Source organism: Sparus aurata, chromosome 21 (assembly GCF_900880675.1).
Source record: "Sparus aurata chromosome 21, fSpaAur1.1, whole genome shotgun sequence".
NCBI lineage: Eukaryota > Metazoa > Chordata > Actinopteri > Spariformes > Sparidae > Sparus > Sparus aurata.
This window is the reverse complement of record NC_044207.1, coordinates 6,307,694-6,322,222: the sequence shown is the minus strand read 5'-3', so window position 1 is coordinate 6,322,222 and position 14,529 is coordinate 6,307,694. Positions and strand designations below refer to the sequence as shown.

At 39.4% G+C, this 14,529-nt stretch overlaps 1 protein-coding gene across 1 annotated transcript; it reads right to left on the bottom strand.

The window, feature by feature from the left end:
- Positions 1 to 5,579: 5,579 nt before the first annotated feature.
- LOC115572203 (uncharacterized) lies at positions 5,580 to 9,283 on the bottom strand. The gene is made up of 3 exons (XM_030402050.1): positions 9,049 to 9,283; positions 8,582 to 8,691; positions 5,580 to 6,199 (listed from the first exon to the last, which is right to left on the bottom strand). Exons 2-3 carry the CDS (start codon positions 8,660 to 8,662, stop codon positions 5,582 to 5,584), a joined length of 699 nt encoding a protein of 232 aa, XP_030257910.1. The 5' UTR covers positions 8,663 to 8,691; positions 9,049 to 9,283; the 3' UTR covers positions 5,580 to 5,581.
- Between the last annotated feature and the right edge of the window lie 5,246 nt (positions 9,284 to 14,529).

Below are 14,529 nucleotides of genomic sequence, written 5' to 3'. Positions count from 1 at the left end.
GAAAATATACGGTAATCTTACTGCCAGCCCTCTCTTGCTCTGTGACCAATGAGCCGACAGCACACTCACACACGTGAATAACAATGCAGAATCCGGCTCTTCTCATTGGTCGAGGTACTGTTGCTTGCAAGAAGATACCGGAAGACAAGAGACTGAGGCAACTGGCAAAACAATCCAGCATGGCTCACAACGACACAGGTTCACAGGACACTGCAGACGGTACGCCTTTCACCATGAGCAGTAACAGTACTCCCCCCAGAGAAAAAGAAAAGGCTGCAAAAATACAGAGTCGAATGAGAAAAAGGGGGCTCCTGCGCACCCGGGGATCGACCCTTTTTGCCTGCCATGACGGCAACACGCAGGAGGTGCAGCAGCTAACGTGAGTAGTTCAAAAACCTTCTTTTTCATAAACTCTGTGTACACAAACAATGTTCTCAATGCTCTTGTTCATGAGTAGAGACCCTGGTGATGCTACACTGTAAAAAAAATTCTGTAGAATTTACGGTAAAATGCTGGCAGCTGTGGTTGCCAGAATTTTACCGTAGAAAATACGGTCACAATGTAACTGTAAATTTCACATTAGAGAACTGTTATTTGTTTACGGTAATTTGCTGTAAAAATAACAGTTATCATATAAACCTGTTTACGGTAAATTCTTTTAAAAATAACATATATACTGTAAACCTAATTACAGTCCATCAGTGAAAAAAACACGGTAAAACTGTAAGATATATTACGGTATTTTATTGCAAAGTTCAACTACGGTAAAATACTGGCAGCTGTGGTTGCCAGAATTTCACCGTAAAAAATATGGTACAACACACATGGAATTACAGTTTGTTGGCGTAGATTTTACAGTCAGCAAATGCAAATGGTAAATTATAAAGGAAATAACCAATTAAGCCCATTGTAAACCAAAGTACAGACTATAATTGATAAACTTTAAGAACATCTCTTTGCATATACACATTCTCTTTGAAAAACAGAACTTGTCTAGTATACTCACAAGGCAGTGTTGACATCTTCAAAAGACAGTGTGTGTCCATACATATGAAGGATAGTCCATGGTAGAAGAAATAAACGTCATGAAAAAAGGAGCCACTTGCCCTGTGTTGATCAACACTAATGAGTCACTGAGTCCAGACTTGGCTGAAGAGGGCTCTTAACATGGAGATGGTGTTCAAGAAACTGGAACTTAAAGCATTCAGCAGTCACCAGTTCTGCTTGAAGACTCATGTGTTGTCCATCTGGTGTCCACTGTAGACTGGCATGATCCTCTCTGCAGCCAGAAAAAAGAAACAAAGCAAAGGTTAGATTGATGCAGTGCCTGAGCATGATGCCTACAGAGATAAATTCAGCCTTCTGCTGTTAAACTGAGCTCCAATGAGCTATACATAGAATGAAACCAGCACTCTGGAATATAGTTTTGCAGGTCATCAGGAGTATTTCATTAATTTTATTGTATTAGTGTGAAAAGTAGAAACAGCCACTTTTCAGGACTAAGTGATCATCACTATTTGTTTCACCCTTGTCGAATTGCAGCCTAAATCCTGAATCCTGTCCATAATACTGAATTTTTTTTTCTACTGTATGTTTGTATGAAGCTGTTGGCACCGTTCACTTGAGGGAGATCGATTGAGTGTAGTTTGAGTGCTTGCATCTACTCATTTGCTACACTGACATAAACCATAGCTTACCTCTAATTAGCCTTGACAAGACTGGTGTTTGAGTCATTGGGTCCAGACTTGACTGAAGACAGGTGGGACAGAGTCTCATACAGACATGTTACAATGTGAAGGAAACTGGAACTTTGGGCAGGTGTTGTCATCATTCCTGCTTGGAAATTCACGAGCAGTCTTCAATCACGTGTTTACTTTGGACTGGCATGAATCTCTCTGCAACCAGACAAAGAAAGACAACAAAGAAAACATTGTTAATGATAATAATGATAATTATTATTATATAGCACTTACACTGTTGCAAAGTGCTTCCCGCAACAACAACAACAAAAAACAAAACATTAATTAAAGAAGTTGGAACAGAAAAAAAATTAAATGGTGAATGAAGAGTAGGTTTAAAAAATCTCATAAAAAGGCCATCCTATAAATATGATTTCAGGAGGCGCTTAAAACAGTTAACAGATTTAGCAGATCTAATAGATTGAGAGAGACTGAGGGAGAAACTGCGGAGACTACAGCTGAAAACACACAACCCTTTGGATTTGACATCGAATCAGTGATTTTGATTTTTTTAAGGATAGTTCCGAGGATTTACCCTTAAGGAACTCCAGATAACAGGGTAGTAGACATATATGGGAGACATAATTATTGATGTGGCCATGTAAGTATTTGACAGGTATGAAGAAACAAAAACATTTAATGGCAGCACCAGTTCAGAAGCCAATCTATTTAAATGTACTCACTGAAGATGAGTGCTGATAACGATGACGACGAATCAGAGTACTGGCCATACCGCATTCCTGCAAAGTTGATTGCCTTGCATTATCCAGCTGCACCGTGCTGTGGAGAAGGTGAAATTATTTGTTAAAAAATTGTATGGCTAAGGTGTTAAAGGGATCATTCTCACTTGTTATGTTATCTTTGAATTCGCCTAGATCAAGTGTCAATAAATGTTTCCTTCGTAATACATCCAAGTTTCCTTGTATCATCTTTTATTAAGAGTAAACCAGTTTCTCCATTATCAAAGTCTTAACCGACTTGCTACAGAAGTTACAGCTAAACATTTTTCTAGCATTAGCAACGTTAGCTGTAGCTAGCGACTTCTCAGAGCCCTTAAGTGACTCTTTTATTCGGCAAAAAGCAGATAGTGACATGTCCAGCAACTTTTAAGATATAGCTACCTGAACTCCTCTGCTTGAAAGTCAACGAATAAGAGCTAACGTGGCTCTGCGGCTAGCTAACGTTAATCAGACAGTATCAATGAGCTGTGAATGTGCTTACCTGAAGAAGAGACTCTGCTCCTGTGGGCGCGAAGCAATGGCGGTGACCTGAAATTTCAAGCTTCCGTTAACTCGCGGTCCTCTCTCTCTCTCTCTCTCTCTCTCTCTCTCTCTCTCTCTCTCTCTCTCTCTCTCTCTTCTCTGTCTGTCTGTCTGTCCGTCTGTCTTGTCTGTCTTGTCTGTCTGTATCTATCTATCTATCTATCTATCTATCTATCTAGCTGTGTGTCTGTATGTCTGTCTCTCTGTCACAACAACAAACACTGCTCCTGTGGGCGCGAAGAAATGGCGGTGAACTGAAATTCAAAATTTCTAGCTTCCGTTAACTCAGCCGTCATCTCTCTCTCTCTCTCTCTCTCTCTCTTTCTCTCTCTCTCTCTCTGTCGTTCTCTCTGTCTCTCTCCTCAATTCAATAAAGCTTTATTGACATGAAGAACTACAAACACAACAACGTTTTCATTGTCATGTTTTACAAATAATAAAAAAAGGACATGTACAAGAATAAAATAAAAATAGAAATTGTGTTTTCACTATACAAAAGAAAGATATAAAATAAAATATACTATTATTTTATGGAAGCCCATTTCCGCCACTTGACAAAAATTATGAGATACTTTGACTTAGTATCTCATAATTATGACTTAGCTATCTCATAATTTTGACTTAGTATCTCATAATTTTTTTTCATCAAGTGGCGGAAATGGACTTCCATATTATTCAAAAAGGATGTGTTAACAATGTTGCAATAAAACTCTATATGATAAACTCTAACGATTGTTGTAGGCCTATGTTTTCCTGTGGGACAATAAAGTTAATCTTATCTTAATTCACTGTGTTTTGACAATAATACAACATTTATAGTTTTCTATTGCATTAAGTGCTTTGTGTCGGCCCGAACAATGCCCCTTAATTGTGATATAATAAGCACATAACACGGCCTGTCATGATGTATTGCTTAAATATACCATACTTTTTAACATTCTACTTTCTATACAAATGATGGTATGATTTAATGGTTTTGTACCGTAAATTTAAACGTAAACATCAGCAAAATCTGTAATTCAGACAGAATGATACCGTCAATTTTAGGGTAATTACACGCTTGTGACATTACGGTATTTTACCGTGAATTTAGCAAACTTTTTATAACATTCACAGTAAATTCCATATTTTCTACTTAGTAAGGCCGTAAAATTTAAGTTATTTACTGTTTCTTGATTTACGGTAATTCTTTGTGTAAATACATTTCTTTAATGTATTTACTACAGTGATATACAATTTTTTATTTTACGGTATTTTACTGTTGCTATTGACAGTTTTTTACCGTAATTTCTACAGACATTTTTTACAGTGTACGGGCAAAGTTTCATGTTGTGTCGAGCCTTCTTAGTGTTTTAAAAATAGCGATTTTGATGCTAGCATAAAAGTGCCCCTGCACCCCATTGAAAAGTAGCTTGCCCAAAAACGAAACTACGGTAAATCTTAAAAGTGCCTCTTTCGTCGTAATTATGCTTTCACACGAAGGTTTGACTCATATTCAATCCCAAATAAAGCCTCGGTTGCTTTTTGCAGAGAGTTTCGCTTTAAGATGAATGTTCTTCCGAAATTCCTTTACCTTTTCCAGTCGATTCCTCTAAGTCCTCCTACTCATTTTTTTGCGAAAATGAAAAGCACGTTGTCTAAATTCATATGGAACAACAGAAGGGCCAGCCTTCCCTTATCCTTACTTTATCTCCCCTATGAAAGAGGGGGTCTTAAACTCCCAAACTTCCAGTGGTATTATTGGGCAGCCCAACTTTCTACTGCTTCCTACTGGTTCACATCAGAAACACCGCTGTCTTAGGTTAATACTGAAAGAGGTAACACATCCCATTTACCTCTTAACTCATACTTATACTCAGATAAACTAAAAGACCTTAAGAAAAGTACTCAGAATCCCTTTGTTAAAAACACAATACAGATTTGGTATGAGGTACATAAACATAGAGATGAAACACTGTTATTATCCCAGTTTTCTCCGATCTGGGGTCATGGTCACTTCGCACCTGGTAAGAGCGATATGTGCTTTAAAATCTAGGCTGATAAAATCATATGTAAGATTGCAGACCTATTTGACAAGAATGTTCTTATGTCTTTTGATGAGGTGCGACAGAAATATAAAATTTAGGCCAAGCATTTCTTTAAATATTTACAGGTCAGGAGTTTCATATTTAAGACGCGAAAGTCACTATCTTTACCTTCTCTCACCTCTGTGGAAGAAATATCAGTTAATCACAACTCCAGGAGGGGCCCGATCTCTCGCTTTTATGCGTTAATTGTGGACGGCTCCCAAGTCTCCTCAGAAAATAAAAGGGAGGCGTGGAGTGAGGACCTAAAGACTGTCATCTCAGTGGAAGAATGGCAGGGTGTCTGCTTAAAAGCCCAAACACAATCCATAAACACCCACTTCAAATTAATTCAATTCAAGTGGTTAATGAGAACCTATATAATAATAATAATAATAATAAATTTTATTTCATAGGCGCCTTTCTGTCACTCAAGGACACCTTACAGTAAACAAAGACAATTTAAGCCACAAAGTACACAAGAGAAGAAAACAGTAAAAATGGACAGGAAATTCATTTAACTAAGAAAGGTGATCTTAAACAGGTGTGTTTTGAGTTTGGACTTGAAATCAGATAGTGTAGTGATGTTCCTTATTTCGGGTGGCAGAGAGTTCCAGAGCCGGGGAGCAGAGCGACTGAAAGCTCTGCTCCCCATGGTGGTGAGACGGGCAGGGGGGACAGTCAGCAGAATGGAGGAGGATGAACGGAGGGTGCGAGAGGGAGTGGCGATATGGAGGAGATTGGAAAGATATGGGGGGGCAAGATTGTGAATGGCCTTGAATGTTAGCAGAAGGATTTTGAAGTCAATGCGGGACTTGACCGGGAGCCAGTGGAGCTGCTGTAGGACGGGAGTGATGTGGTGGATGGAGGGGGTTCTGGTGATGACACGGGCAGCTGAATTCTGGACCAGTTGAAGTTTGTGCAGGGATTTGTGGGTGAGACCGGAGAGGAGGGAGTTGCAGTAATCCAGACAGGAAGTGATGAGACTATGGACGAGGATAGCAGTGGTATGGGGAGTAAGGGAGGGGCGGAGGCGGTTGATGTTGCGTAGGTGGAAGTGAGCAGACCGGGTGATGTTATTGATGTGAGATTGGAAGGAGAGTGTACTGTCGAGGATGAAACCCAGACTCTTAACCTGTGGGGAGGGGGAAACAGAGCAGTTATCAATGATGAGGGGGAAACTGTCGGTTTTGGAAAGTGTTGACTGTGTGCCGATGAGAAGAATCTCAGTTTTGTCAGAGTTGAGTTTTAGTAGATTTGAAGTGAACCAGGATTTTATTTCAGTTAAGCAGTCGGTAAGGGAGGAGGGAGGGAGGTTGGAAGTGGGTTTGCTGGCGAGGTAGAGCTGGGTGTCATCTGCGTAACAGTGAAAAGTGATGTTATGTTCGCGGAAGATATTGCCAAGGGGAAGGAGATAAATGATAAAGAGGAGGGGCCCCAGGACAGAGCCCTGAGGCACACCAGAGGTGACAGGGGAAGGTTGGGATGTGAAGGTTTTGAGCTGGATGAACTGAGTATGGCAGGAGAGATATGATTTGAACCAGTTTAGAGGAGTATGAGTGATACCGAGGGAGGACAGTCTCTTGAGGAGGGTGGTGTGATAGATGGTGTCGAAGGCTGCACTGAGATCGAGGAGGATGAGAATGGAGAGTAAACCAGTATCAGCTGCCATGAGGAGGTCGTTGGTTATTTTTAAGAGTGCAGTTTCTGTGCTATGGAGAGGGCGGAAACCAGACTGGAACTGTTCGTACAGGTTGTTTTTGAATAAATGAGAATGGAGTTGAGTTGCTACTGTTTTTTCAAGAATCTTGGAAATGAAGGGGAGAAGAATCTTGGAAATGAAGGGGAGAAGATTGGTATATAACACCAATCTTGCTAAATAAATTTAATCCCAATACCCCTGATATGTGTGTTAAGTGTGATATGAAAGGTACTTTACTCGACTGCCTTTGGGACTGTCAAAGTATTCAGACTTTCTGGTTGGAAGTTTTACATACACTTTCATGTGTCACAGGTGTGAAATTAACTTTATGCCCTAAACTGTGTATCCTCGGGATTTTCCCGACAAACTGTAAACTAAGCAAGGATGATAAGAAAATGACTGTATATTGTTTATTACAAGCTAAACACTCCATCGCCAAATCTTGGAGGTCTGTTAACAAACCAAGTTTACAAGTGGGCTTGCTGGGCTATCAAACTCTCTTGCCCTTGAAAAACTTACTTTTGTGAGCAAGGGTAAATATTCTACCTTTGATAGGATTTGGAGAAATTTTCTATCATTTCTGGAAGGGAAGAAAGCCGCTGAAGCCTTCCTGCCATAACAGTACTACTTCTTTTGATATGTATTATTTTTTCTTTGGTTGTACGTTTAATTGCATCTGGAAACATGCTGGTGTTTACTCCAGACCATGAAGAGTGACTCAATGCAGTGCCCTGTCATAGAACTGTATTGGAAGATGCTTTGCTGCTACCCTGCACCTTACTTGTTCTTTCTTTGTGTGTATCTGTCGCTGTAAATAATGAAAATTTAAATAAAAAACATTTAATAAAAAAAAAAAAAGAAACCACACCTCAACCCAGGATCTCTAAATAATTATAGACCAGGGCCCATATTCACAAAGAATCTTAAGGCTAAAAGTAGCTCGGGGGCACTTAATTCTCCTCATAAATACATTTCTTTATCTAATATCTTTTTATAGGCTTTGTCATGGGCTTGTAGGCAACTTCCTTATTTTCACTTCATGCATAATGACTTTTCAATGGGCTGCCCTGTCACTCAACAACCAATCACCGTTGTCAACGCTTCTAAGTGCATCCTTATAAAATAACGTCATCCATAGCAACAGAGAGTTCTAGTTCTTCTAGTTTAGGAGTTCAATGTTTTCATAACTAAAAATAGACCTATTTTTAGTTATGAAAACAGTGGCTTTGTGAATTACTTTTAAGAAATGATTCCAACATAAAAAAACTTTTAGTCCGATTTAGGAGTACTCCTAACGTTAAGATAAAAGTCTTTGTGAATACGGGCCCAGTATCCTTTCCCTTCTTCTCTACAGTCTTAGAAAGAGTTGTGTCCCAGCAACTTTCAGGCTATAATAATCTACTGGAACCTTTTCATTCAGCTGTCAGAGCCTGCCAGTCCATGGAGAACGGCCCTTACTAAAGTGGTTAATGACATTTTACTTACTTAAGACTCTAACTCTACCTCAGTGTCCCCTACTGTTGATGGATAAATCAACATATGGTGTATATGAAACAAAATATAATAGCTTACAGAAAATTCACATGCCAGCAGAAATATGCCTCTCAACTCAAGTTTTATTTTTTAAAGAACAAAAGCTGACATTTTTGGTCAACATCACAGGAACTTCAGAGGCACTAACACTTAGGCACTAGAACTAGATGCCAGGGAAGAATCGCTTGTTGACACGACACATGAGCAGTCTCAAAGTTTTTATCAGACAGCCAGTTCCATTTGGCACTAAAACATCTTTACCAACACTAAAAAGCTGCTCACATGCTGTACTGGCTGGGACACCAGTGCTGAACTGCACAAACACTTCGGGTAGAGATTTGACAGCATTTTGTGGGGACTCATCTGGTGATTCACAAAGGCTTCCACCTCATCTACTTTGTCATCAAAGAAAAATAAAACAAAATGTACATTACATAGGTCTTTTTTATGAAAAAAATATTTCATGTTATTGGCCAAAATTGTAGTTTGTAAATTGAACAGTTAAACTACAAAAAATTACCCAAAAAGTAGTTGGAATACTTGACGCAGCACAAAATATGAATGTAGTTTAACGACCAGCAAGTTACAGCAAATTGTAGTTAATCTATGTAGTTTAAGTCTCCCCAACACTGTTCATCTCTCAGCTAGATAATTTGGAGTTATGGAATACATTTCCACTGGTATGCGGACGACACTCTATATGTGCCCATAAAAGCTGATGATGAATCTCAAATCACGAAATTAGAGACCTGCTTATGCTGTGAAGAAATGGATGTCAGAGAACTTCCTGCTCCTAAATTCAGATAAAACTGAGTTGCTGGTCATTGCCCCCACTAGACAGAGACACCATGTTGACAGGGTGACCGTAACTCGTGCTATTTCTTAAAGTTCAACTGTCAAGAATCTAGGTGAACCAAGATTGCTTTTTACCACAAGCGCAATATAGCTAAAATGAGGACCTTCCTGTCCACAGCTGACGCAGAGATCCGGATTCATGCCTTTGTATCTAGGCTGGATTGTTGCTATGCTTATTTTCAAGTCTTTTACGTGAGAGTTCTGAAAGTCTTCAGATGGTTCAGAATGCTGCAGCTAGAGTCTTAAAATGTAAAGGAAAATTTGATCATTTAACACCAATCTAAGCGTCCCTGCACTGGCTCCCAATACATATAAAATCAGACTTTAAGGTGCTGCTGACGAAATACAAAACTGTACACTGCCTTGCCCCGTCGTACATGTCAGATCTCATTACACCATATATTCCAACTTGTGCATTACGCTCTCAAAATTCAGGGCTCCTGATGGTTCCCAGGATTAAGAAGAAGTCAGCTGGCTGCAAGGCTTTTCCCTATCGGGCTCCTTTCCTCTGGAATAACCTCCCAGCTGACATCAGACAATCTGGCTCTGATGACGCTTTTAAATCTAAACTCAAAACTGACTTGTTTGATTAAGCCTTTAATTATCACTTCACTGTACAGACTGTAAATCCCATTGAGGCAATGTGATTGTGATTTTGGGCTATATAAGTAACATTGATTTGATTTGATTGTTTTGCTTCTCTTTCACATGAAACAGAAACATTGTATTTAATGCATCCTTGAACTGCAAAGGCATTTTTACTGGTTGTTTTCTTCAATTTTTATTTCACCATTTTTGCCTCTCGCCAAAGTTGTTCCCTATCAAGTGAAATATATCAACATCTACTAGATTTATTGGCACAAAGTGCTATTGTGTCAGGTGATTGCCTTATAATTCCCATACAGCCTTAAGGTTAACATTTTTGTCTTTTAGTTAAATGTCTCAACAACCGTTGGATGTATTGCCATGAAATATATCAACATTTTAGTTTGTCCAAAAATGTTATTTATGCCCAAATAAAGTATAATAAGACATTCCCATCATCCTTAAACAACATAAGGATTTATTTAAAAGCACTAGTGAGCCTTAGAACATGTCACAGATGCTAGAATGGCTCCTGACCCTCTGTAACTCTTATTTCAGAGCACAGTGCTGCTTTTGGTCAAAATACATGGTAATGGGGGATTGGATCGGTGATGGGAAGTCTTATTTTGAAAGTTTTGGAAATCTTTTGAGATGGCTTCCCTATATTATTTTTCTATAAATGGATACATCATGTCACATTTCAAGGTATGCACATGTATTCAATACTGGCTGCTACTCTCTGTTAACTAGCTGTATATTAGCTAACAGCCTCTCTGTTGAAAGGAAAATAGTGTCAGGGGTTTTGCATATTAGAGTTTGGTGTGGGCAAAGTCAAATCCCCGCCCACAGAAAACTGTAAACATAAAGTCGATGTCACAGTGAATAATGAGTGAAAACAAAATGGCCTTAAAGTCTGAATATCAGCTTGTTTTTTTCCCTGAGCCATGAGAAGATCACTTCTGAGTATCTGCAACGCCACACTGCCCACCTTTATCAGTCTTTCTAAACACCAATGGCACACCACTTTTTCCCTCAGTCTAAGAAAGCAATATTTCTTGTCACAGTGAAATAAAGTTTAGAATGGATTATTTACCCCCCTGCCAAAAGTACTTAGAGCTAAACAGCGAGTCAGAGAGACAAAGGGGACTGAGAAGGGAGGAAAAAAGAGAAATTGGCATGCAAGCATTTGTCCATGGTCGGGCAAAGATCGGTGAATCGATAGGCTGACGGTGGGCTGACAGAATGACAGCCCCCAATGCCGATCGTTGAAGGACATCGAGGAAAAGCAAGAGAGTTGTAGAGAGAGGAGGAGGTAAGGAAACAGAGTGTTAGCAAAGGCAGGAGAGAGAGTGAGAGGCTGACAGGTAGAAGTAATGAATGATAATTGTTCATCAAGTGGACGTGCTCAGTATGTGGGTGCGAACATTCAACCCAGTCATTTCTTTCTTCAGCCTTACATGTCAGCGTCATGCCTGTCAGCACACAGACACACACACACACACACACACACACACACACACACGCACGCACGCGCGCGCACACACACACACACACACACACACACACACACACATTCAAATAACTGCCTGCACAAACAAAAACTCCACAATGTCATGTTTAGTCAAATGTTATGATGCCCAGGTGAGTAGGTTTTCCCTTTAGGAGTCATGCCACTGTGAAAAAAAGGAGATACATTTTACCCATAGATTAAAAGAAAATCCCTGATTCCAAAAAATAAAAATAAAAATACGGCCTGCTCTTCTGTCATATACAGTGGGGTCCAAAAGACTTACACCACTTTATAATATTTATTTGATAACAAAATACCAGCCAAATAATTTGGGTCAAAAGTTGAATCTTTAAAAAAATGTCTATACATTTAAGTATATCCTAGCATTTGGTATGTGCCTTTACCAAATACATCATCTCCTTTAGATGCTATCAGATCATGCTCAATTAACATGAGTCGTCAGGTTTATTTGACCATTTGTATCATATTTGATACAAGAGTTTCAGAGACCACTATCTTATCAACATAATCCATACTTTCCTTAAAAACCTGGGCCCATATTCACAAAGACTTTTATCTTAACGTTAGTAGTACTCCTAAACTGGACTAAAAGTTTTTATGTAGGAGTCGTTTCTTAAAAGTATTTCACAAAGCCGCTGAGACCTATTTTTAGTTATGAAAACGGTGAACTCCTAAACTAGAAGTAACTCTCTGTTGCTATGGATGATGTCATATTATAAGGACGCACTTAGAAGCTGTGACAACGGTGATTGGTTGTTGAGTGACAGGGCAGCCCATTGAAAAGTCATTTAGGCTACGCAATGCATGAAGTGAAAATAAGGAAGTTGCCTACAAGCCCATGACAAAGCCTATGGAAAGATATTGGATAAAGAAATGTGTTTATGATGAGAATTAAGTGCCCCCCCAAACAAAAACGCTTCGGACAAAAACGACAAATTAGAAGATTGCGATGAAAAACGTGAATTGCCAATAAAAGCGGCATTTGTTCGAAAAGCTACGTCAAACCACTCTCCATTAAAATTTGGGAATCGTGTGTTGATCTGGGCCATTTTGCAACAATGTCCAGTATATTGTAACATGCGTCAAAGACAATTTGTGTATTGATGGAATGCAACTTTTTCCGACAAAAGCCCTATTCGCACGGGACTAGTATAACCTGGGGACCTCCAGTAATTTGTAATAATTGCGGAGGTCGTCTGTGATCTTGATCCTGTGCGAATCTGCCACGTCCGTAATTTGTAAAGTAAAAATTCCAGCGCAAATTACCTACCATATTTCATCAAACACAGAGGTCATTTGATAATATTAGCCCTGTGCGAATTGGGGTCGTTTTTTGTGTTTTCCACACCTTTTTTCTGCCTTTTTCCCAGTCGAGAATTGTAAAGGCTGCGTTGGGAATTATAAATGAAAGTTTTGACAGCATTTTAGGTGCAAATTCAGGAGGCTCATCAGAAGAGCGAAATCTCGTAAGATGATTAGATGGATTACATGCATGGCAGCATGCGGTAAGGAACATTTTTCCATCTTTCAACAGGCTCAGTTATTATATAAAAAATATCCATATCTAACTGTTGTGCTGCTCCAGCAAGGGCTCCGGTGCGATCGACCCGGAGATAATGTCAGTAAATTCCAGTTAAAACACAGACTTCGCTTATCCTGTGCCAATGCGCCGCACGAAACACGGACATGGTGGGATAATTTCTAAATCACTTGAGGTCCCCAGGTAATACTAGTCCTGTGCGAAGAGCTGCATTTTCCCCGTAGCCAAATACCGGAGTGTTGCCAAACATTTTAACTCTGGCGTTATTGGATTGTTTCAGTTGGTGGGGGACGTTATTGCGTCCCTCACCAACTCAACCACAACTTCAATCCCTTCACAGTCCATCCAACATCGTTTTAATAATTCCCTGTCATTTAGCGTCTCCAAAACATTCAGCTGTGACCAGGTCTTAGCGAGTTAGGAGTCCTCTGGACTACTTCTAAGGTCTCCCAGACTTAGGTGCTACTTTTAGGCCTAACATGTTTTGTGAATAACTCTTATTTTCAAAAATTAGGAGTCCTAAAGTTACGACTGACATGCCCATTATTTTTAGGAGTTGCTCCTAAATTCGCCTGTTAGGAGCAACTTTTAGCCTTAAGATTCTTTGTGAATACGGGCCATGTTGTATATCACCGGATACATGTATTCTGCCTCCTAGTGGAGAATCATTCCACTGCAGGCAGTGGTGGGGCTTTTTTTGGTCTTTTCAAAATGGACGCCTTCACTAAACGATCCACACACTTTTGGGAGGAAAATCTGTGCTAATTTTCAAGAAGATACAGTAAGAAAAACATTTATATTTTTACAAATGTTTTTAAATAAATACATCTTGTATTGAAACAATGCATAGTCACTTAATCATTCTTTATATAGAGTTAAATCATTTTAAAAATGTGTATAGAATTTGATACTGCAGGTATATGAGGTGCTTTATCCCTGAACGGTCACGTGACATTTTTGTCATGTAATCTACATCATGCCTACCACGATACAAGCACACACTATTTTGATGATTTAATTAATCTAATTAATGACTGAAATGCCATCTTAAAATACATTTGGGGTATATTCACAATAACAATTCCCCTGAAGTCATAAACGCCATGCTATATTGACCAATGTGTTTTGTGTGTTATTTTTAGATGTCAAAAAGAATAGAGAAAGAAGAGAGAAAAAGAAAGTACATTGAAAATATCATCAACACGATAGTTGATGGCAATTCAAGTGACATCGAGCAGTTAGGGGAAGATGATGAGGAGGATGATGAGGACTCGACTTCTCAGGCCATGCATGATGATGGAAGTTCAGATAGCAGTGATGAGGAAGAATATCAAGAGGAAAGTGTAGCCCAGACAAGCATGGAAGTTGAGGTCCCAACAACAACAACACAGGACACAATTGGAAAGGAGTCAGTAAAGGTCAATGCAATAAGGACAGAATACAGATGGAGAAAAATACAATATCAAGCTCCATCTGTCGATTTCATTGCATGTGTTAAGAAAGGCACAGAGGACTCCATACACCATACATGTATTTCAAACAGTGTCACTGATGAAATGCTACAGGAAACTGCAGAACCAACAAACCTGTACAGTGTACAAAAAGAGGGCAAGTCAGTAAACACAACTGCCCAAGAGATGGAGCAGGTTCTAGGCATGTACATGCATATGGGGTTAGTACAGATGTCCACTGTGAGAGCCTTTTGGGACATGGAGGCAA

Coding starts and splice junctions, on each gene's coding strand:
- LOC115572203 (XM_030402050.1), bottom strand. CDS start 8,662: ATGAGTCCCCACAAAATGCTGTCAAATCTCTACCCGAAGTGTTTGTGC. Junction 6,200..8,581: donor TGTCCCAGCCAGTACAGCAT/GTGAGCAGCTTT, acceptor CCCTCCCCACAG/GTTAAGAGTCTGGGTTTCAT.